At 38.7% G+C, this 25,577-nt stretch overlaps 1 protein-coding gene across 2 annotated transcripts; it reads left to right on the top strand.

Annotated features, from left to right (window-relative positions):
* Positions 1-508: 508 nt before the first annotated feature.
* eif4eb (eukaryotic translation initiation factor 4eb) lies at positions 509-25,577 on the top strand. 2 transcript variants are annotated; one of them, XM_043674449.1, is made up of 7 exons: positions 509-629; positions 9,119-9,225; positions 11,540-11,635; positions 16,660-16,723; positions 19,744-19,857; positions 20,376-20,515; positions 24,444-25,577. In XM_043674449.1, exons 1-7 carry the CDS (start codon positions 612-614, stop codon positions 24,556-24,558), a joined length of 654 nt encoding a protein of 217 aa, XP_043530384.1. In that variant the 5' UTR covers positions 509-611; the 3' UTR covers positions 24,559-25,577. The 2 variants fall into 2 exon arrangements, with proteins under 2 accessions (XP_043530384.1, XP_043530383.1); XM_043674448.1 differs by lacking the exon at positions 509-629 and adding an exon at positions 5,078-5,161.

The following is a 25,577-nucleotide window of genomic DNA, read 5'->3' as shown; positions in this document are numbered from 1 at the left end:
GCTGCGCTTTTCCAGCAACACATTTTTCAGCTCTGATCTCCAGCATCTGCAGTCCTCACTTTCTCCTGAAAGAGACAGGCATAGCTGGGCCCATGTGGGTGCCCATGGCTATCCCTTTTGTCTGGAGGAAGTGGGAGGATTCAAAGGAGAAATCATTGAGGGTAAGGACCAGTTTCAGCTGGAGCAGTTCACCATCAGTTGGATGGAAAGGGGTGGACTGCACTCACAGGGGGCGTGGTTTGAGTGGAATAAGGGGGCGTGGTTTTTGGGTGACGATGGGCGGAGCGCGATGTGGGCGTGATTTGGCTGAAACATGGGCGTGGTTTGAATGGAAAGGGCGGGGCGAATCAAAAAGGGCATGGGCCTTCCTTGAGTGGGCGTGGTTATGGGTGGAAGGGGCGCGGCAGGTGTGGAAGTGGGCGGTTTGAGTCACCTTTTCTTTCAAAATGGGAGACTGCGCGCGAACACATCACGTGAGCCTTTGCCGCGTGTGTCGGGGGAGGGAGGCGGTTGCGCGCTCCCGTGGGCGGGGCCCAGCCGGCGGGGCCGGCACCACGTGACCCGGGTCGCTTCAATCGGTGGGTGCGCTCGAGGCTGGAGTCAGACACAAGATGGCGACCGTGGAGTCGGTGAGTGACATTTACCTCAGGAGTGGGCAGCTGAGGCAGCAACAGAGACGGACACCCCGAGAACGGGAGGAGGGACACGGGGGTGGGGGGGTAGGCGTAATTAACAAACGTCAACCGTCCGGCGGAGAGGGAATGTTGGGGGACAAAACCTCTAATCCATGTACACATACACACGCATAGGGGCCCGGCAGCAGCAGCATGGCGCTCTGTTTGTGCAGCTGGCGGCTGGAGCCAGGCCTCGATCAGATCTAACCTGGCCCCACCATTCATTCTCTCGCTCTCCAGCCTGTCAGTGAAGGTGATCCTCTCTCCTCATCCTCGGCTGACACTTCTTATGTATCTGTGTGTGTTAGTGGCGGTGGGAGGAGGAGGGTGACTCACCAGTCTTTCACCTTCATCACCCCCCCCCCCCCCCACCATGTCCCTATACTTTACATCTTCCACCAATCTTCTTTCTTTCGTCCGTCCCATCTTTCCTTCTTTCTCGCAACCCCGCCCCTCAAAAAGTAGGGAGGAGAAGCTGAATACCCTTGCCCCCCCATCCGCTGTTGCCATTGTTTTCTTTTAAAATTTGTCAGTTTTTCTGAGTGGATGTTACTTAAAGTCACTACCTGTAGCATCGCTTGTTCTTCATTCAAAGTCGATAGAAGTCGTAAAGGAGAACGCGTTTTCCCCCCTCCAGCGTCTCAAATGAATTTCTGAATTATAATTGAGATCTTTATAAAAATGCGTTAATGGCTCAGGACTATACTCTCAACAATGCTATTCCACCATTTTTGAACTTCTGATTCTTTCTCACGTGTTGATCTTTTTTTGTCTTTCCAGTCACTAAGTATAAAATTGTTTAGAAATGAAAATTGGGGATGGTGTACATCTTTGGCCCATGTTCATCACTGAGAACAGCCATTTACAGTGTAATATTAACAGCTGATGGGGCAGCTATCCAGACCAACAGATGGTAAAATGAGATCTGCCACTTAGATTATTAACCTTTCACTTACTTTTATTATGTTCATATTTATCTATGGCTCAGTAGCCAAACAACGAATATGACTTTGATTCTCCTTGTGCTTTTAAATGTTCTGAATGAATCCTTTTAATCTGTTTTTTTAAAAAGCTTAATATTTGAAAATTTACTTGAATTTTATAGCTTTATAATATTGAAAGAAGATGATCTTAGGGTGACATGGTGGCTCAGTGGTTAGCACTGCTGCCTCACAGCGCCAGGGACCTGGGTTCGATTGTCTGTGTGGAGTTTGCACATTCTCCCCATGTCCGCATGGGTTTCTTCTGGGTGCTTCGGTTTCCTCCCACAATCCAAAGGATGTGCAAGTTGGATGAATTGCCCGTGCTAAATTTCCCGGAGTGTTCAGGGATGTGCAGGTGAGCTGCATTAGTCAGGGGTAAATGTAGAGTAATAGGGTAGGGGAATGGAGGTTGAGAGTGTGGTGCTGGAAAAGCACAGCAGGTCAGGCAACATCTGAGGAGTATGAGAATCGATGTTTCAGGAATAAGCCCTTCATCAGGAATGAGGCTTGTTCTTGGGTTACTCTTCGGAGGGTCGGTGTGGACTTGTTGGCCGAAGGGCCTGTTTCCCCACTAGGGATTCTATGAATACAGCATAATCTTATGTAACTGTAAGGTTTTATTTTTGGCTGTGCAGAAACATCACAAAGTTGTCTCACTGTAAGAAATCATTGTAATCATAGTGCAGAAAACTGAGTTGTGCTGCAGCTTCTGATTAGAGAAACTATCACTGAAAAGAGCATTGCCTGCACAAAATACTCCCTATACTTAAAAATGCCAATTTTTTGTGCCATGTTACTTTTATTAAGCTGTTGTAGATTGTATCTATCAGTTTGCACATTTTCCATCACCAAGATTCAATAATATGCTAAAGACAATATGCTAAAGAGAAGAAAATTTCACGTTCAGTGGTGGAACTCCATTTGTATTAATGTGGATCAAGGCAGAATGAGTTGATTATTTCCTATACAATTGAATGGCCACCAGTGCTTGCTTGCATGATGTAAATATGATGAATGGTCACTTAGCTAAGATACTATGGCTTGCTGGTGTCAATAGAACTGTAGCTCAGCATGAATCTTGGGTAAGTGGAAATTTGAGAAATGACTGGGTAAATAGTGACTTCCTAGTTATGTCAATGGGCTAGTAGTCCAGAGACCCAGACTAATACTCAAGGGACATAAATTCAAAACCCATCACAACAGGTAATGGAATTTGAATTCAGTTAAAGTCTCAGCAATGATGACAATGTAACTCATTGATTATCAGAAGAACCCATGTAGTTCATGAATGTCGTTTAGGGAGGAAAATCTGCCATACTTACTGGCCTGGCCAACATGTGACTTTGGACCTACAGCAAGATGATTGATTCTTAACACCCCTCTGAAATGATTCTGTATTCAAGGACAATTTGGAATGGAGCAATAAATGCTGGAGTTGCCAGTGATGCCAACATCCTGTTAATGAATTAAGGTGTGACTAAACTTCCCTTTTTGGAAATTGCAAAGCCCAAAAACATTCTTCAACTCAATGCATTTTGATTCAAATAATGTAATTCAAATATGAATTGTGCTATATGTGGAGATTTCTGTGACTTTATATCTTCCTGTGCATCGTACCATCCCATCCCATCCCATCCCTAATTTCTAATCCAGGAAAAAATACTTTGCTTCTCAGTACCTCATTTGGTGTTTGAACGTTTGTACATTTAAGTTATGATTGAATAAGAAAATACTTCCAAGTTTTCCTTTGTTGTTTTGATTGACTTTAATGTGAGGCAAAAATAGTGTTTTAGAAGTAAGAGTAGTCCAATAATGTTCAAGTGTCTGACAGGCAGAAGTAATTGTACAAAGAATGAACTGGGATTAAGTCCCACCTGCTAGAGAGTTGTGTCATAACATCTCTGAATAGGTGTAATAGAAAAAAAAGCGTATCTGGGTCTCTATTCTGCGGTAGCGAGGAAAAACATATACAAAGAAGGAAAGGGTTCTTGTGATGCAAGGCTTGTGTCCCTTCCTCTGGGTTGGGATACCTGTATTTAAGTCCCACCTGCTCCAGAGTTGTGTGGTAACATCTTTGAACAGGTTACTTATTTAATATAATAAAGGAGGCATAGTCTAGACCTGTGGTTGTACGATAGTAACATTCAGACAAATAAAATGGGAAAAACAGTAACTGGTTCTGTAAACCTGCTTTGTCCAGAGCTCGGTGCAATGTTGTTTGATGCTAAGTTGTGCTCCATAGCCAACTTCGGGAGAAAGAAAAATACTGTGGGAAGTTCTTCTCCAACCCTCTAAGGCAATTGAAAGTAATCCTGCAGTAACTTGATTCCTCTATTTCGAGCCACTTTGCAAGCTATCTTATAACTTGGTGTCCTCTTGTCTCAGGAACTTGTCCAGTTTCTCTTGGAGAACTGCAAGAAATCCAAACTCACACTGCCTTTGATATTCTATTTCAGAAAGCTGTGGTGCTCTGTGACTAGAAATACTTCCCAGTATTTCCCCTAATTTCTAATCACTTTATAATTATGCCCTTTTAATTCTTCCATCATTTTGCTTCCTAAATAAGTAAGGCAGATGGAAAGAATTTATCACTTCCATCACTTTAAGGTCCTAAATATGTCTCCTAATCCCACTTGTAAATCATTAAACAAAACAGCCTTAACGCTATAGTTTATTTTGATGACTGAGCTGTATAGCAATGCCATCTTGACTTTGCTCCTGCTGTTGTCAATTCTTGCTCCACTCCAAGGACTTCCAGGACACAGTTTAGGCTGATATTTCAGTGCAGTATCTGGTGATGCTACAGTGTCAGAGATGTCATCATTTCGATAAGGATTTCAACTAAGCCTCAGTCTGCTGCATGGGTGTATACTTTGGCACGATTTGAAGAGCAGTGAGGTTTTTCTGAGACCAGGGTCAATAGCCATCCCTTCTGATATCTGCCAAAGAAATGTTACGAACCTCATTTAGATTTTGCTGTGCTGATGTGTTGCTGCATTTGCATATAAAAAAAAATTCTCATTGCTATGAAATGGCCCTATGGCACAAATGTGATAATAGACCTTGATTTTCATGAACAAATTTAAAGTTGCTCTATTTATCATGGGCTGTCTTTTTGAAGGCCTTGTGTGATTTCTGATGAAATTCCAGGTGCATGTAAGCACCATAGAAAAATCCATTAAAAATAATTTGTTATAGTGTGTAAAGAATATTTTTTGTGCTTCAATTAATCATTTGATACTCATACTCATTTAAGTGTCTCGCTTTACTTTTGCTGCTTTTGGTTTTCACTGTAAATAATGTCTGGTGGCTAATTACATTGACTTTTATAATTTTACTATTCATTTCGTCTTGCCACAAGCTTCATGAAATTTTAGTCTGCATCAACAAATTTATCCTGCACACGTTTTGATCAGCTGAGAAGTTGGACCAAATTCAAACACTTTGAGTGTAATGTTTTTCCGTATGTAAAGAATGCCACATTTACACTTGTTATTTTATGAGGTATGTATTCAGATAATGAAACTTGTTTGTCTATTTGGGTTTCCTTAGCTTTGGATTTAATACATTACGCCTGACTTAGAATATAGTTGATTAAAATCCCATTCTGAAGAGTCAAAAATCTTGTCGAGGTGACAGTCCAGGGTGGTACCGTGGGTGTGCTGCACTTCTGGAGCTGATTTGATTTTAAACTGTTCAGTTCAATGGTAGGTCTTGTGACACCATTCATGAGCAGGATTACCATTTTGTTGTTGTTTCCAACATGTATTTTGTTTTACCATATTAAAAATACACACACAAATTGCTTTTTTATTATATGGTTCTCCTGGTTTTGTTCCTTGTGGATTTGCCTTGTTTCCAAAGCTTTAACATGTTCTTGGGAAAGAGTACTAATGACAATAGTTTCCAAAAGAAACGTCCGTGTGGACTTAATTCTAACTTCTCCACAAATTTTCATTTTGCATTTTTACATTTTTCTGATATCTAAATGGCACTGAATTAAATCATACATGTAAAAAGTGAACAAGTGAAAAGTGAACAATTTAACTACATGTTCCCTTTTCACAGGTAGTTTGCCACATAGTTTTTGAACTGTAGCTAATGAAATGCTTATTGAAATGTGAATTTTTACTGTGGACTCAGCCCAATATGTAAATGTGCCTGCAATTGCTCTAAAACCTAGTTTTAGGAATTTTCCCTTTAGGGTGTAAGTTTGATATCCAGACGTTTCATTTCCTGGCTAGGTAACATCATCAGTGGCGACCTCCAAGTGAAGCGAAGCTGTTGTCTCCTGCTTTCTATTTATATCTTTCTCCTGGATGGGGTTCCTGGGGTTTGTGGTGATGTCATTTCCTGTTTGTTTTCTGAGAGGTTTTTGGCATCTAGATCTATGTGTTTGTTTATGGCGTTGTGGTTGGAGTGCCAGGACTCTAGGAATTCTCTGGCATGTCTTTGCTTAGCCTGTCCCAGGATAGATGTGTTGTCCCAGTCGAAATGGTGGTTTTTTTCATCCGTGTGTAGGGCTATGAGGGAGAGGGGGTCGTGTCTTTTTGTGGCTAGCTGGTGTTCGTGTATCCTGGTGGCCCTCATAGCCCTACACACGGATGAAAAAAACCACCATTTCAACTGGGACAACACATCTATCCTGGGACAGGCTAAGCAAAGACATGCCAGAGAATTCCTAGAGGCCTGGCACTCCAACCACAACGCCATAAACAAGCACATAGATCTCGATGCCATCTATCAACCCCTCGGAAAACGAACAGGAAATGACATCACCACAAACCCCAGGAACCCCATCCAGGAGAAAGATATAAATAGAAAGCAGGAGACAACAGCTACGCTTCACTTGGAGATCGCCACTGATGATACCTAGCCAGGTAATGAAACGTCTGGATATCAAACCGACAGCTCAGCGAGCAAACCTACACCCTAAACCTCAACCTGAGCTACAAACCTTGCAATTTTGCCTTTGTGCAAGGAAATGGGTATATCAAGGTTTAAGTAGTGGACAGAAATGGTAGATACGAATAGTTCAGATGTTCATACTTGTGAATAATGTTATCACACCCTTCCTAAAGATTGTGATAATTGTGCAGCAAATTTTGCTATATGCCACAGCTCTGGCATTAACTGAACAATAAATGTTTAGTTGCAGTGCTCTATGCAAATCAGTCAGAGTTAGGGGCAGCCATACTAAAATAAAGCAATCCACCCTAAATGTCATATGTTATGCATGTTTCTTGGAACTTTAGCTAAACTCAGCACATTGAATTCTAAATTCCCCTTCTGCTCCTGGCAGTTTTGTATATTGCTGCTCATTAGTTTAGCAGGCACATGAAATGTTGAGCATAGCATTATGACTAGTGAAAAGGTGAAGCCTCGTATTATGAACCTCTCAGTGCATGGAAGAGTCCCAAGCTTCACAGATGAACTTTGCAAATAATGTAGCTTGAAAACTAGTGGTCACCTGACCCCTCTTTTATAATGGGTCTCGCGTGGGGATTAAAAACATTTTGCTGAGTGAGCCAGTTTGTACTATGTCCATCCTGTGAGTAATATAGTAGTACTTGATAAACCAGCCCCATCAAACTTTACATCAATTCTCCATGCAGAAGCTTGCTCGTTTGCACTTCAAGTTCTAAATTTCTGGAAACCAGTGGTACATATCTCTCTCGTCTAAAAACCACATGGGATTCTCTATCTGGTGTGCGCTTTCTCTCCCTTTGCTCAAAAACTGTAGTTTTGGCTCTTTTCTCTGATTTAATGAAAAGACCTGAATAGATAAATATTGTTTGTATCAGCCTTAGAGGCTTCTGTGCACTGAATTGTCTCATGAGTTGAAGAGCATCTTTGCCTCCTATCATTCTTTTTCTTGCTCACATTCTATGTCATATTGTTAGCTATTCTTTACTGTGGCCCCATTTCTACATCAGGTATTTCTAATGTTTTCATTTTCTAATTGGAGTTTTCAAATCTTAATGCTTTCTACCCAAAGCCCAGAGGCACAGAACCAAATATGAAGCTCCAGTTGCAATCAAGAAGCTCATCATCCACTAGAGTTTAAACCTGGGGTCACCAGGCATGGATGTCCTCTGCCTACTCCTGACTATTCACTGGGCAATTCAAAGATCTTTGTGGAGTTTCAGTATTAATCGAGACACAAGCAATAGTTTGCGTGTTACAATTATTCTTTCCAAATGCAACGCATAAAACATGCGTTCTGCTTTTAAAAGATAAAAAATGCAGACTTGTCTCTCCCATTGGGAAATGTGTTTTACTGGGATAACTCCAGCACTCCCATGTGAAATTAGACGCTGATAGTCTGTAGACTGTTTGACTGTGGACCTTCATCCTGAACTCACTAAATATTCACCCAAGTGACGTGAACATAGTTTGTAGATGACGCCAAAATTGGAGGTATAGTGAAGCAGATTACCTCAGATTACAATGAGATCTTGATCAAATGGGCCAATGGGCTGAGGTGTGGCAGATGGAGTTTAATTTAGATAAATGCAAGATGCTGAATTTTGGGACAGCAAATATTAGCAGGACTTATACACTTAATGGTAAGGTCCTGATGTGTGTTGCTGAACAAAGAGACCTTGGAGTGCAGGTTCATAGCTCCTTGAAAGTGGAGTCGCAGGTAGATAGGATAGTGAAGAAGGCTTTTGGTGTGCTTTCCTTTATTGTTCAGAGTATGGAGTACAGGAGTTGGGAGGTCATATTGCGGCTGTACAGGACATTGGTTAGACCATTTTTGGAATATGCATGCAGTTCTGGTCTCCTTCCAATTGGAAGGATGTTGTGGAATTTGAAAGGGTTCAGAAAAAAATTACAAGGATGTTGCTAGGATTGGAGGATTTGAGCTATAGGTGGCGGCTGAATTGGCTGGGGCTGTTTTCCCTGGAGTGTTGGAGGCTGAAGGGTGACCTTAGAGTTGTATAAAATCATGAGGGGTATGGATAGGATAAATAGACAAAGTATTTTCCCTGGAGTGGGGGAGTTCAGAACTAGATGGCATAGGTTTAAGGGTGAGAGGAGAAAGATATAAAAAAAACTAAAGTGGCAACTTTTCATGCAGAGGGTGGTGCGTGTGTGGAATGAACTGCCAGAGGTGGTGTAGGCTAGTACAGTTGCAACATTTAAAAGGCATCTAGATAGGTATATGAATAGGAAAGCTATGGAGGGGTATGGCCAGGTGCTGGCAAGTGGGACTAGATTGGGTTGGGATATCTGGTCAGCATGGATGAGTTGGACCGAAGGGTCTGTTTCCGTGCTGTACATCTCTATGACTCTATGCACTTTCCAGCAGGACCTGTAAGGTCAGTTGTTGGAGCTAAATATTGTTTGCTGTTGATTTATCCAATTTGCACAATATTAACCATTTATTGTAATGTAATCATATTCAGTTAAATCTGTGTATTTAGGATTTCTGGCCATAATTTATCTCTTCTGCAGGAAACCACTACACAACCGCAATCTTCAGAAGAAGAAAGTAAAACTGAGACAGCAAGTCCAGAAATAGTGAAGCCTGAACACTATATAAAGCATCCATTACAAAATAGGTAAAAGAATAACAACAAAGCATTTGATGGTTTTCATTGTTGACTTAATTAACAAGTCCCTGTAGCTGCTAACTGTTCACAGTTTGTTTACACAGTCATTTATGTAGTGTTGGAATGGTGAAGAATGCTACTACACATTCTCTTCCATTGAGTTTAAAGTGGCAGCAACTTGGAGTGCATGGCAAACCCAAACTCCTCCCTGTTTCCCATATAATATTTACATGGAGATGGACTGTAGAAAGTTTCAGAACAGAGATTTGGAAGTCCTCTAGCATAAATCACAAAACATAGCATCTAAATTCAGTGGATAATAGGAAAAGCAAATGAAGTGTTGGCCTTTGTTTGAAAGGGAATGGAGTATAAAAATAGGGAAATCTTGCGAAGGCACTAGTTAGACTGCCTGGAAAATTGAACATTTTTTCAGTCCTTTATGTCAGGAAAGGTGCACTGACATCTGAGGCAGTCCAGAGAAGGTTCATAAGGCTGATACAGGGTATGGAGAGATTTGTCTTTTTTGAGGAGAGATTGACTAGATTGGGCTTTTACTCATTGGAAGATTAGAAGAATGAAAGAGAACTTTATTGAAACATATAGGTTCCTGGGAGTTGACAGGGTAGATGTAGAAATGTTGTTTCACCTTGTGGAAGAGCATTTGATTGGAGATCATGATATCAGCATGAGGAGTCACACATTTATGATGGATGAGGAATTTCTTCTCAGAGTTATAAATCTGTGGAAGGGCTTCAGAGGGCTGTTGAATCTGGGTCTTTAAAGTATGTTCAATGCTGCAGTAGACAGGTTTTTAATCAGTAAGGAAGTCAAAGGTTTTGAGGGAAGAAAATCAGGAAAGTGTAGTTGAGGATTATTAGATCAGCCATGATCTCATTGAATGGCAGAGTAGACTGATGGGCTGAATGGCCTAGTTTTGCTCCTATGTCATCTTATCAAAAGACAATATTATGTCTTAACTTGCATCTCATTGGTTTGAGACCAATTACAAAAAAGCTATTCTTTCCTAAACATAGTTTGGCAAAGCTCTCGTGGACTTCTAAATTTGGCACTCAACTTTAAGTTTTTTTTTAAAAAGGTGATGACTTCTTGAACATTTTGAGAGTAATTAGATCCAGGACACAGACATATACTATTGTGTGATTTTATTTAGCCAGTCCTAAAATTGATGGGCTCCTCTTTGTACGATTCTAAACTGAACTTCAAGCACATATCAATTGAGGAAGTCCAACATTGACCATATTTAGTGATTTTTTTTTTAAAAGTTAGAGGTGTGACATTTCATGCATTGAGTAGAAAGCGAACTAGCAGAGAGTTGGTACCCATCAGTTTCCTGCAAATTCTTTTTGGAATAATTTAAATGTTGACAGATTCCATTTGCCAGACTTTGTTGCGTCATCGAGTATACTCGAAGCAAAGTGGAAAACTTGAGTCTTAACAAGTATCAAATGTTGTACTAGTTTATGTAATAGTATATTTTTGGCAATTCTGAATTGATGGGCCAAAGGGTCTCTTCTGTACTTTATAATTCTTCCTTCCTATTCTAACTTCTAGAAGCAAATTCCACTTTGGAATCTCAACAAGGTACAGAATGTGCTGTAGCATTTAGAGGTTTTGTCTATTGGCTGAGATATAAAATCAGGTGCCATGATAACTGGATCATAATGTTACTCAGAATAGCTCAAGAGTTCTTTTGGTGTCCTGATTGAGATTCCTCCTTTAATAACCAACACCAGAAACTGATTAATTGGCAATTTGTTGTTTGAGTCTTTCTGCAAGTTGTCTGCCATATTTGCTTAAATAATAAGATTTACTTCTAAAGTAATGCATTAAGATATTCTGAGGAAGTGATCAGATCATATGGAAATACAATTTTATTCTGATAAATTTGCAGTGTTGGTTTGGTGTATGACTTGAATTGATTTGCTTAATCTCCATATGTTTCAGAAAATCCATTAGTGCGAATTATTATTTGAAATTTGGGTTTTTCAACATATGTCAAATTTTACCTATATTAAACAAAATGAATATAAAGCATTTTGTTTAAAATGCACCTTTATCCAGGATTGGAAATTCTGTCTGCTACGAAGCCCAGAATTAATACTTTATACCTATTTACGATTGTTTGGAACAACAGTATTGATTTCTTAGGTCCTTCTATTATTTTCAACTTTATTTATTTTAAAGATTTTTATTTTGTTTTCCCAATAGGGAAACCTTAATCTTAGCTTTCAGTAACACTAATTAAAATTGTTTCCAGATTTGTGTACTTTTCAATACTATGAATATATAATTTTTCTTGTAGATGGGCACTTTGGTTCTTCAAGAATGACAAAAATAAAACTTGGCAAGCAAATTTGCGTCTGATATCCAAATTTGATACAGTGGAAGATTTTTGGGCGTAAGTAAAGACAGAAAATTATAAACTGAGAAGTACCTTTTTATTATAGGCATGAAGGGATCTCTCTCCTCTGGTTTTCTGCATAACATGCAGCTTCCCTTGACAAAGAAACAAGAGAGATGATCAGTTTTGCAGATTCTTGCTGATGATTTATAAGTTAGAAGTGAGCATCGGGGAATATTTCTTCGCATTCTCAACATAATAAAAAATTGACAAAATGATTAGTTAGACAGAGACCATAGTTAAAGGGTAGAGGAGACAAACTAATTTTGAAGGATTGAGAATAGAACCACGAAAAGTAAACTGGGAGATGTTTTGACAGAGTATGGTAGAAATCAGGCAATCAATACAGTTTAGGAAAAATACATTCTCATTAAATACTATGCAGAATGATATTTTCCAAAATACAAGAAGGATATTGAGCACTGGATATAACATGTAAGTTTGATGTGAGGAGTAAGAAGTTATACCTAACAGGAAAGACTGAGCAGATTGGGGAGGAAAAAAAATGAGGGATGACCTGAAAGAAGGTTTCAAGATGATGAAAAACCAAAAGAACTGCGAGCGTCTGAAATCTGAAACAAAAACAGAAATGACTGGAAAAACACAGCAGATTTGACAGCATCTGTGGAGAGAAAGTAGAGCTAACATTTTGAATCCATTGTCCCTTCTTCGGAACAGCAATTTCTGTTTTTTGTTTCAAGATTATGAAGTGGTTTGATTGGGTACTTGTAGAGAAGATGCTTCCATTTGAGAGGGAGATTAAAGTTCCAGGCCATAAAATTAAGGAGTTATTAATAGATCTAATAAGGAATCAGACAAATATTATGGATGCATTTAAAATAAACTTGGATAATTGCTTGGGTGAAAAGATGAAAGGATATGCTGATTGGATGAGATGAAGAAGTAAGAAGAGGCTCATGTAGAATATAATTGTGTACAGGGATCACCTGAGCTGAATGGCCTCTTCCTCTGCTGCACATCCTTTGTAATCTCTGAGGCGTTACTAATTTGCCACCATGTCTTACTCTCTTTGTGCCGTGCAGCTTGTTTGAGTTTGGAAATTTGTGAAGAGACTAAGATTTTTTTATTTGCATCAGGTGCAGAGTATGTATTTCAATTGCTAATATTTTGCTTTATATAAATGTAGCTTTTGGTTATATGCTTTTAATGTTATTTTCTTATTGGAAATTTCTGATCTTTGACAATTATTTTCTGCTCTTATGTATGTAAATTTAATTTAATTTTATTTCTTCATCATAACTTTCACAAAGCCTTAAGTTGCTAATTCTAGTTTGATAAAATTATTTTAGAAGGTAATTTGAGAACAAATGAAAATAGTAGTTACATAGGAAATTCATCATTTTTATCACCTAACTTTTAAGATTTTTTTTTCTGAAGTTGCTTATATGAAATGATTTAAGTTATACTGTGTATCCAATTCTGAGTTGTATACTGAGATGAAGTTGCCTTGTACCATTGCCTGAAAACTCCTTAATGTGTTCCAATCCATCAGGTTTTTATTTGAAAGACAATAAGTATTAAATTGCATTATTCAGCATTTAGACAGACTATCTACTTGTGTACAACTTCATGATAGCACCATGATGTAGTGTCTGTCATTACTACAACTTCAGAAGTCCATCAATTTGACAGCACTGCCACTAATTTGACTAGTACTTTCTCATTTCATTTTAACAATTGTACTATGAGTACAATATTTGCTTCCTATTTTAAAAAAACACACATTTTAGAGGAACGCAAGCCATCTAAAGAGCTGTACTAATGACATACATTGTGTTCAGTTTCTACAAGCATCTCACATGGAAAATGTTTCACATCTATTGTATAAATGGTTGCACCCTCTTCTTGATTAACATGTATTATTTATTCTAAATGCTTTCAATTTTCTTTTCCTTTACAGAATTTTTAATGGTTATGAGGGAAACCATGATCAGTGTTCAGATTTGATGTTTAGTATCCCTTGACAATTTTTCCTGACACCATCTGGGGCCATAGGTTGGAAAGTGTTGAACTCTCCCCACATGATAGGCTAGAATTCTGACTGAGGTTGACACCGAGTGCATGAACTGTTTCTAGTGGCTGATCCTAATGTAGACTGCGACATCATCCTCATAATTCCTAGTTTGCAAAATCTGATCCAAGATCTGCAAGGCTCAATGCTGGATTTATTTATTGCTTTATTCATTGCTCGTTGACTCTGGACTTTTTTTTGGAGTATGGATGTGGATGCTTGTGAAGATGTAGATTGGTAAACTTAACCACAATTGAACTAACATTGATTGAAATTATGAGGCTATGCACCTTAGAAGAATGGAGGTGTGGACTATTTTCTAAATAGGCATAGACTTTGGAAATCAGAGGCACAAAGGATCTTGAGAGTCCTAGTTCAGGATTCTCTTAAGGTTAACATGCAGTCAGGAAAGCAGATGCAATGATAGCATTCATTTCAAGAGGGCTACAATACAAGGGCAGAAATACACTATTCAAGTTGTATAAAGTTCTGGCCAGACCACTTTTGGAATATTGTGAGCAGCTATGGGCCCTGTATCGAAGGAAGGATGTGCTGGCATCAGAAGCTTATAGAATCTTAAGAGGCTTTAATTGAGCACATGTGGAGAAGATGTTCTCCTCGTAGGGGAGACGAGGTCCCGAGAGCATAGCCTCAGAGTCATGGAACAACCCTTTAGAGCTGAGATGAGGAGGAATTTCGTCAGCCAGGTGATAGTGAATCTATGGAGCTCATTGCCATTTCGGGTATTTAAGAAAGAGCTAGATCGATTCTTGATTGGTAAGGGGTTCAAGGATTACAGGGAGAAGGCAGGAGAATGGGGTTGTGAAGCGTATCATCCATGATCGAATAGTGGAGTAGACATGATTGGCCAAATGGCCTAATTCTGCTTCTGTCTTAGGGACTAATAATAGGATTTGTATTCTGTACTTTTCACTGATACCTCAGATGTGATATTCATGTTACTAAACACCACAGGTTTGTCAGCATTGCATCCTGCAAAAGTACACATTGATTTATGCACTCATGTGTTGTCTGCCTTGGTTAGAGCAATCTTTTGCATAATACTTCTTAACTACATTGGAAAGCCTTTTCTACTTCAACTTTCCAATAGAATTTGGTTGTTTCCATACACACCTGATCTGAATTTGAAATCACTTATTTCAGATTTTTGAAAATGGAAAACAGCTTTAAATTAATAACAGTAGATCTCACCCTTTCTGGGTCACGAGCTTCAGTTTATTTCATTTTTGTTAATAGTTCTTGGCATTGATGATCAACCAACTCAGTCTATAGACTGCTAGCTTTCTCAGCATGCTGATCTGTTCGTTCTTGGGCTGGGACCTTGGTTGCCTATAATTGTATCCAGCATTCATTTGTCTTGGGTTTCAAAGTCAAAGTGGAAAAATTCTATCTTCTAACTTGCTGTCTTTGCTGAAGGGAAGTATGACTCATAACAAGAAACAGCCAGTAAATTGGGTGAAATACTTCAATCAATCTGCTTCTTTTGAAGGTGTTTTATGAAACATTTTACTGAAGATTAACAAATTGGGTCAATAAATCACCCTTTACTACTTAATAGGGCAGAATTAATCTGGTAAATTAAGTCAGTTCTATTTTTGATCTGAATGCTAGAATGTGATGCACCCCATTAGAATGCTTGTGTTGCCAAGCTAACATAACTGAAAAATTCTGCATAAGCAGAACTTTACATTTACGTAATGCTCGTTAGCTTTCCCGAGTCAATTGTAATGCTGGTTGGAAAATCCCAAGGCTTTACAAACTCCTGAGCAAGCAGAGTTTACTGCCATAGGTTATCATCCCAGCGTATTAATAAGCCTCCTGCGACACCACCAGATCCTACAATCCTCATGTTCCAAGACTCTGGTCCAACAACTAATGTATAACCCTCAGATAAAATCCAAGGTACAACAATGTACTCCGAAAGCTTTCATTTTGTTTGTAAATATTGAAAACTGCCACGTAATGCACTGTCAGATCTTGCAAGCTGTGTTCAAATAGAATCCTTCCAGTGTGGAAGCAGGCCATTTAGACCATCGAGTCCACACTGAACCTCAGAAGACCAACCCATCGTATCCCTGTAACTGTGCATTTTTCCATGGCCAACCCACCTAACCTGAACATAATGGGCAATTTTGCATGGCAAGTCCTAACCTGCACATCTTTGGACTGTAGGAGGAAACCAGAGTACCCAGAGGAAACCTATACAGGCATGGGAGAATATGCAAACTCCACACAGACAATTGCCTGAGATTGGAATCAAACCTGGAACCCTGACTCTGAGAGTTCACAGTGCTAACCACTGAGACACTATGCTGCCCCCATAGGCTGATGTGGTTCGTTGATTCAGGTTAGATAGCAGAATGGTCTTTCAGATCAATTTGATTTGGTTTAAAAAAAACTGCATTTTTGGGAGAAGTCCAACAAAGCCATTAGTGCTTAGTTAAAAAGTCTTTTACTAAGAGAAATTATTTAATATCACTTTTTGGAGGTGATCTTCCTAATAGCCATCCTTTTGATTTTATGGTTGGCTGTAACATTTGTAGCAGTTCTTGGTTAGCCATTTGAGTTTTTGAACAACCTCATTTAACAACCTCATTGTTTATCAAAAGCATGCTTCCATTCGTGGTTATCTTAAAAGGACCTCACTTAGCTGAAGAATTTGCTTAAGCTGGGGTATATAATATTGAGTCATGGAAGAGCAGAGTATTTTGATTTTAACAGACCAAATCAAGAAATGTTTATACATGTGTGGAGTTTAGCCTTTTGGGGAATGAAAGGAAAGTTTGTAGACGAGGAGTCACGTATGTAGTAAATAGTTCAATCAATAACGCTCAGCATGCGCAGATATGTAACACAGAAAACAAAGCTAGTTTCTATCCTGGTATTGATTTTCACAATGGGCCATTAGTGCAACATTTTTGCATCCTGAATTCTGACTAATCCTTTTTTTCTTTTCTCCATCTCACAGTCTTTATAATCATATCCAACTCTGTAGTAATTTAATATCAGGCTGCGATTACTCTCTCTTTAAGGTAAGATGATGTTTATGCTTTAAAAGATTTGAAATTCCCTTTTTCTGGTTATGTAACGACAAAAATATCTAAACAACTAGTAACTGGGAGAAAAAAGTCTTTTCTTTTGGCTAACTACATTGCTCAGCATTCCATTTCATAGATCATATTTGCTAACTTGAAAGTCATTATGTATTTATTATTGGCAAAATATTTCTTTTCACTGTTGCTTTTCTTGCATCAACAATAAATTAATTTTCACCAATTTTGTCTGGGACCAACATTTTAACTTTGTGTAACACCTTTTCTCCAACTTCTCTCATTTTCTGGCCAAACTTTCCTACAGCATTCATTAATTAAATGCTTCATGTGTGGTCCTATTACTGTTCACTTTGGAGTGAAGTGAGGAGACCGAGATTTGTATTAGAGTCAAAACCAAGATGTAACTAAGACTCCTTTGTTCTGGAATGCATTACATCTGATATCGACTGCACTTGTATTGAATGCTGCTGTGCTGAATAGTGACTATGGAAATGAAAATCAATTCTCTTTAAATCTACTTCAAATTTTATTTTGTGTTCTTACGTTACTTTTGGTCAATAATCTCTCTGAATTTTTGATTCAATATGAGGTAATACATATCCGTCTGTTTTGGTCCAAACTTTAAAAGGAAAAAGTGAGGTCTGCAGATGATGGACTATCAGCTGAAAATGTGTTGCTGGAAAAGCGCAGCAGGTCAGGCAGCATCCAGGGAACAGGAGAATCGACGTTTCGGGCCTAAGCCCTTCTTCAGGAATCCTGAAGAAGGGCTTAGGCCCGAAACGTCGATTCTCCTGTTCCCTGGATGCTGCCTGACCTGCTGCGCTTTTCCAGCAACACATTTTCAGTCCAAACTTTAAAAGGCAGTTTTTATATAAAGAAATAGCAGTGAGTGGGGTAGTGAACCTCACGATTTAACAAATGCCCCTTAAGCATGGAATATTGCAGCAGAGACCATGTAGGATGTTCTGCTCCTTTCTGTATTAAGCAGTAAAGATATTCTTGAATATTACGTATGGCATAAATCCTGTTAGATTTATTTATAAATAAAATGTTACACAGAAGCAGTAAGATACAGCAAAATACTAGTTAGTTGACACTTCATGAATCATTCCTCCTTGCTTTAATGACCTAGAAATCCTAATCGTGGGCATGCTTCTTGGACTGCGTGAATGAAATTTTTCAAATTACTTGATGTATGTAGGCAACATAATGTTCATGTCCACTACAGACTCCCAATGGCCCAATTTTAACTTATTCAATATCTATTCACTTATACAGTTAACATCTGGCTCCAATGATCAATTCTAGTAATTGAACTAACGTGTATGTCTACTACATTATCCAGATCAAAACATCTCTCATTAGAGATAAAGGAATTAACAAGACATAGAGCATTTGAAACAAATAATCTAAATACATTTAAGAGGAAGCTTGATAAGGTGATGGGTTGGAAGGAGACCCAAATATGCATGTCATTGTGAACCTGCAAGCCTATAGGCCTGTTTCTATGTTCATACTTTTAATCAGCCTTATCATACATGTTGTGACACAGTTGTGGGGCAGGTAAGACTTGAGCCCAGGCTTTCTAGCCCAGAGCTATCTCACCACAAGAGCATGTGTTCATACTAATAAGATATCTTCAGACCAAACTACTTATTACTTTGGCTAGGTTCAGTGTTGTAAATATTGTATATTTAAATGTCCCTTGATAATGGAGGCAGTTGTACTTTTATGCTTTTCTCACAATTGAAACCATTCACGTTTCTAATTGGCATGTTTAGAAATCTAACTGAGAATTTTTATTGACAATAGACAGAATAACAATTTGAAAAGCAAACAGAATCTAATTTATTGTGGTCAATCTGTAGCTCAGAGACCTTGTGGGTCGCTTTGCTCTACATTTCTATTTTTTAAAAGTTTAATTGAGAAAGATGGCTTCTGCCTTACACCAGCAACAATTTATGATGGAAATGTAAGTTTAGATTAGGTTAGATTCCCTACGGTGTGGAACCAGGCCCTTTGGCCCAACAAGTCTACACTGGCCCTCTGAAGAGTAACCCACCCAGGCCCATTTCCCTCTTTCTAATGCACCGAACACTATGGGCAATTTAACATGGCCAATTCACCTGATCTGCACATCTTTGGACTGTGGGAGGAAACTGGAGCACCCGGAGGAAACCCACGCAGACACGGGGAGAATGTGCAGACTCCACACTGACAGTCGCCCGAGGCCAGAATCGAACCTGGGACCCTGGTGCTGTGAGGCAGCAGTGCTAACCACTGAGCCACCGTGCTGCCCTAAAACATAAGTGTTTTTTAAAAAAATCCTAAGGTGATATGAGCATTACTAAAGAAACTTTTATATTGAGCCACATAAGGGCATATTAAGCCAGATGACAAAAAGCATGGTCAAAAGTATGTATAAAGAGTACTATCAAAAAAGGAAATAGAGATGTTTCAGAGCTTGGCAACCAAATGCTCCAGCGGTAGTTGCTGTGCTATTAAAATCATTTAGAAATGCATCTGCCCAATATAACTATTGTCATCTGTAATAATAAAGTCTCCCTAGTAATGACACCTATTAAATCTAATTTCCAAAATATTAAGGCTTTTTTGATTCAGAATTGTAGCAGAGAATGTTGCAAAGAAAATAGTTAAAAATCACACAACACCAGGTTATAGTCCAATAGGTTTATTTGGAAGCACTAGCTTTTGAGGTGCTGCCTCTTCAGGTGGTTGCAAATCATGACAAAGAAAATAACCAGCCAGAAAACTTGTATCTCGTACACATTAGCATATTGGATTACTAATGCATATGGAATAGACTACACCTGGATATTTATATCAATGGAATTTAAAATGTGCTCATTCTGTATATCCTATCAGCTGGTAGGGATCAGTTTTAATTTGGGAGAAAATTAATCTTCCATCAGCAAATTGTATTCTTATGCTTGAATTTTGTTTCATGTGAAATAGTGAGTTCCCCGTTTTCTGTGTAGGATGGTATTGAACCTATGTGGGAAGATGAAAAAAACAAACGAGGAGGGAGATGGTTGCTCACCCTTTCTAAACAACAAAGAAAAACAGATCTGGATCGTATTTGGCTAGAAACTGTAAGTATCCTGCCTTTATCTAGAATTGTCCAGTTTATTTATTTTTTTTAACTCTACACACTGTAGCTCCTGCACTCTGGTTTTTGTAACACTCCCTTACCCTCTACATTATGTAGGGAGCTTGCCTACATCATAACAGTAACCAATACACCCTAAATAAAAGCTATCAAATGCTGGAGCCAAGTTATGCCCAGCTAGATCCTACAAACAGCAGTTTGATTCATGATCCGATAATCTGTTTGTTTGAATTATTAAACATTGGGAGAATGGCCCTGTTCCTCTTCAGAATTGTGCAGTAGGATTTTTATTTTACTGGGATGATGGGCAGATGGGCTTTGATTTTACATCTTATCCTATAGATAATTTATCTTTTGGGCTTTAAGAAGTATTTCAAATGAATAATTTTTTGAATTTTCTTGAAGTGCTTTTGTTTTCAACTTGCAAATCTAGTACTACAATTCACTAATTCCTTTTTGCCCTTTCTTTCTCCTCCCTCCTTTCCCTTCCCCAAAAAATAGCTACTGTGCCTTATAGGAGAAGCATTTGATGAACATAGTGACGACGCTTGTGGTGCAGTAGTTAATGTCAGAAACAAAGGTGACAAAATAGCAATATGGACTACTGATTGTGAAAATAGAGAATCTATCACATATATAGGGTAAGTGAGTCTCAAATTGACTGTTACCTTTTTATCCTCTTGGCAGTTTTCTCCGAGGTGGCATTCTGAAAGATTGTGTCATGATTCAGCATCTAAGCAAGGCAATGTTTTGCTTTTCTCCTTAACACTGTGAACTAAAGTTTAGGAGAGCTTTCTTTTTTAAACCACACACAGCAGATTCAGCTTTGCCTTAGGCTTGTTGAAGATTAAGCAAACAAATTGGAAATAAAAGGATGTCATTGCAAGTCAGTGTCTTACTGGAAAGAAAACATTGTGTCTTGGATCCTTCAAATCTGCTTTTTGGATTAATCTTCTGTCTATATTTCATTACTCTACACATTGTGCTGAATGGGTACAAATGCATTAAATGTGAGAGCTATTGTTGATCATGTTGATCTTTTTTTTATTCAGCTGATCCAATCTCTGTGAATGTTGCTGTGATGTTGAGAATTACTGATTGAGGAAAAGTTGGGGAAGCAATGGCCTAGTGATTGCTAGATTATTAATCCAGAAACTCAGGCAATGTTCTGGGCACCTGGGTTTGAATCCCACCATGGCAGATAGTGTAATTTGAATTCAATAAAGAATAAATCTGGAATTAATAATCTACTGAATCTTTGATTTGTCAGAAAAACTCATCTGGTTCAGTAATGTCCTTACAGAAAGAAATCTACCATCCTCACTGAGTCAGGCTTGCATGTGACTGCAGACCTCCAGCAATATAGTTGCCCCTCAATTGCCCTCTGAAATGGCCATTCAAGGGCAGCCAGAAACGGGCAATAAATGTTGGCTAGCCAGTGGTGCCCATATTCCATGAATTAAGTTTTAAAAAATGCAGGCATAGTTGGACATCACAAATTGGATGTAACCCAGGAGATTGGAGCTAAACCTACAGGTAACATTGAGGATATGCTGAACGTTTATCAAGGATGATGTGGATATGTCAAAAAGTGTTAGATATAGAAATGCACGATAGCCCAAATATAAAGGGTGGCAAAATAAGAACACTGACAAGGCAAGCTGCTGGGTAATGAGGTTGAAGACCTAGAAGATTAAGGGGATGTATGCAAATAATCCTATAAATTTTAGTTTGGTTTAGTAATTCTGTTCGTATAGAATGAATTGCTTATTATCACTTATATAAAAATGTATTTCAATGGTTTTGAAAACTACAAAATTGATTATGAAATCACTGTGTTTAGTTTGATTCCTTTCTGCACATGGTGGAATCATATGGTCAACAGCGAATGAGATTTTCACAAGTTAAATCAAAATCCTAAATTTCATTGGTACTCCATTCATTTACAAATGACCCTGAACCACTTTATGACAGTACCAAAGGCAATTAATTATATTTTAACATTGTCTCAACGATTTGAGGGTGGCTTGGTTGACTTAATGCTGAACTCAAAGGCAACTAGGGACGGGCCTAAAATGCTGGCTAGCCAGCAATGCACACATCCCACAAAAGAATGAAAAATAATTTTCCTGTTCTTCACAGGCGAAGCTTTCTCCTCAAAGGAGGAAGACCTCAAAAACCATTTGATTACTTGTCACATGTACCTTAGTACAGTGAAAAGGTTGGTTTTGTGAGCAATGTAAGCAGATCATAGCAAGAAAGGACACAGATCTAAGAGTGATTAGAACAAAGCATACGGGTTACAGTACTCAGCAGGTGCACAAAGCAAGATCAATATTATTTGAAGTTAGATAGTCCATTCGTCAGTCTAATAATGGCAGGGAAGAAACTATTCTTGAACCTGTTGGTGTGTATGTTCAAGCTTCGAATCTTCTGTATCAATCCATGCAATCATTTGAAATCCCATAGCACTGCTAGTAAAAGCACTCTACACTCTATGCCAGTTTGACATCTTGATGCTACAATGACTGATTAACTTCAAGAATCACCAACTGCAACTTGGTGACTGAAATCATGAAGTCCACAAAACTCCCAACCACTTGAGAATGGGTCAGTGAAGATTGGCCAATTACTTAGAGTCCTAGAGATATACAGCACGGAAACAGACCCTTCGGTACAAATCCTGCATACCGACTAGATATCATAACCCAATCTAGTCCCATTTGCCAGCACCTGGCCCATATCCCTCTAAACACTTCCTATTCATATACCCATCCTGATGCCTCTTAAATGTTGTAATTGTACCAGCCTCCTCCACTTCCTCTGGCAGCTCATTCCATACATGCACCCTCTGTGTGAAAAACGTTGCCCCTTAGGTCCCTTTTATTTCTTTCCCCTCTCACCCTAAATCTATGCCTTCTAGTTCTGGACACCCCCACACCAGGGAAAAGACTTTGTCTATTTGTCCTGTCCATGCTCCTTATGATTTTATAAACCTCTATAAGGTCACCCCTCAGTCTCCGATGCTCCAGGGACAATAGCCCCAACCTATTCAGCTTCTCCCTATAGCTCAAATCCTCCAATCTTGGCAACATCCTTGTAAATCTTTTCTGAACCCTTTCAAGTTTCATAACATCTTTACAATAGGAAGGAGACCAGAATTGCACACAATATTTCAAAAGTGGCCTAACCAATGTCCTGTGCAACCGCATCATGACCTCCAATATCCTATACTCAATACTCTGACCAATAATGGAAAGCGTACCAAAAGCTGCCTTCACTACCTTTCTACCTGTGACTGTGTCAAGGAACTATGAATCTGCACTCCAAGGTTTCTTTGTTCAGCAACTCTGGATCTTACCGTTAAGTGTATACGTTCTGCTCTGATTTGCTTTTCCAAAATGCAGCACCACGCATTTATCTAAATTTAAACTCTGTCTGCCACTCCTCCGTCCATTGGCCCAACTGGTCAAGATCCTGTTGTAATCTGAGGTAACCTCCTTCGCTGTCCACTGCACCTCCAGCTTTGGTGTAATCTGCAAACTTACTTACTATACCTGCTGTGTTCACATCAAAATCATTTTTATAAATGATAAAAAGTAGTGGACCCAGCACCAATTCTTGTGGCACACCACTGGTCACAGGCCTCCAGTCTGAAAAGCAACCACCACCACCACCTGTGTTCTAACTTTGAGCCAGTTCTGTATCCAAATGGCTGGTTTTTTCTGTATTCCATGAATTCTAACCTTGCTAACCAGTCTCTCATGAATAATCTTGTCGAACTCCTTACTGAAGTCTATATAGAGCACATCTACCGCTCTGCCCTCATCAATCCTCTTTGCTGCTACTTCAGAAAACTCAATCGAGTTTTCCACGCACGATGATTTCCCATGCACAAAGCTATGCTGACTATCCCTAATCAGTCCTTGCCTTTCCAAATACATGTATGTCCTGTCCCTCAGGATTGTCTCCAAAAACTTGCCCACCACCGATGTCAGGGTCACCAGTCTATAGTTCCCTGGCTTTTCCATACCATCTTTTCTTTGAGTGGAACAGCACAAATTGAGACTGACTGTTGCAAGGCAAACCATACCCACATACTGAAACATGCCTGACACACGTATTCCTGATGGTGTCATAACCATTCACACTACATCAGTAAAGCCATTGAATGGATTGTTAATCTCAACATTCAACAATTACCGTTGCCTGAGCTAAACAAATCAAAAAGGTGGCCATTTTCTGCCACTTAGAACTGCCTGCCTTGAAATTGAGCAGGTATTGTACACAAGCTAATTTGTGATGTTAAGATGGAAGAGCTATGGGGAGGAGGGAAATGTCTGGTTTCTGTTTCTGGATTAAACCCATTTGATGGGATCAGTACTGTAATTGCGCAAAGTTAATGTGATGAATATAACCATGGAGGAAGCATGATGATGAATAGGTTAGAAGCAATAATTGGCTGGCTATTTACTTGGAAATCGTTTTATTATTTGAAGGAAATGTTTTTAGCTCAACATGAATTATGAAAATATGCTAATTATTTGTGTTTTGCTGTGTTCGTTACAGGAGAATTTACAAGGAAAGGTTAGGACTTCCTCCTAAAGTAGTGATTGGCTACCAGTCCCATACAGACACTGCCACAAAAAGTGGATCGACAACCAAGAACAGGTATGTTGTTTGAGAAAGAAGGCATCAGTTGTATGCTCATCACTAGAAGACTGGACGCGTAAAGCAATCTACACTTCAAATTAAACCAAAGCTTCTAGTAAGCAGAGTGGGACTTCATTCTAATATTATACATAAGACTGCAAGTTTTCAGTCCGTTTTCTATCTTTCACCTTGTTCAGTATTCTGTGAAATAACCCTTTCCCTTCAAAATGTTTTATGAATCTTTTGGTTCCAGAAATTTTCTGAAAATGTTTAAATATAACTTGTGAAGTGAAATATTTTAAAAAGCTGTAAGTTTTTGTTTTGGGAGATGAACAGTTTTCCTTATACTAAATACAGCACAATTCAATTTTTCTTTGGTGGGATGGGGCTCATTTAAGCATTTAGTAATTTTGGAAGGGAAAGGGTTAAGAAGATCTTGTCCGAATGTTGTAGTACTTAGCAATTTAGTTCAGTTCTGACTCTTTTGTTTTGGGCAGCAAATAGATGATTTGCTGTAATCCATGCTTGATGTTAGCTGTTAGGTTTAATTTATTCATTGATTTAAAATTTTAAAAAGCTCTAATATCAGCTTGGTTTAAATTAGATCATGAGATGTAATGCGTGTTTGGGACTGGACATATAGTTTTAAATTGGTAGTATTCAAAATTTGTCATGTGCATTACTTAATCCTGCTACATTAATACAGAATTCACAGATTGATTTAAACTTTAACTTTGAACAAGCTTTTGCAGTTTAGTAGTGATTTTTACTTTTTGGGCAAGTGTGTGGGTTTCTCTTCAAAAAAAAAGTGTATTTTGTTTTTTAAATTGCAATACAATAATTACATTCCTTGCTCGAGATGTTGAAATATATTGAAATCCTCTATATGTTTTGTATTGTTATGCTGTATTTTAAAACTTGTATCCTTAGAAGAATCTATTTTGCATTGGTTATAAAGGCTGAATTAGGAAAATGGTCCCAAAAAGCAAACGTATTAAAAGTGTAAAAACAAGAACTGTAAATAAAACTTGTACAGTGAAATTTCTTGCA

Source organism: Chiloscyllium plagiosum, chromosome 32 (genome assembly GCF_004010195.1).
Source record: "Chiloscyllium plagiosum isolate BGI_BamShark_2017 chromosome 32, ASM401019v2, whole genome shotgun sequence".
NCBI lineage: Eukaryota > Metazoa > Chordata > Chondrichthyes > Orectolobiformes > Hemiscylliidae > Chiloscyllium > Chiloscyllium plagiosum.
Note: the sequence above shows the minus strand (reverse complement) of the source record. Positions and strands in the feature narration are given on the sequence as shown.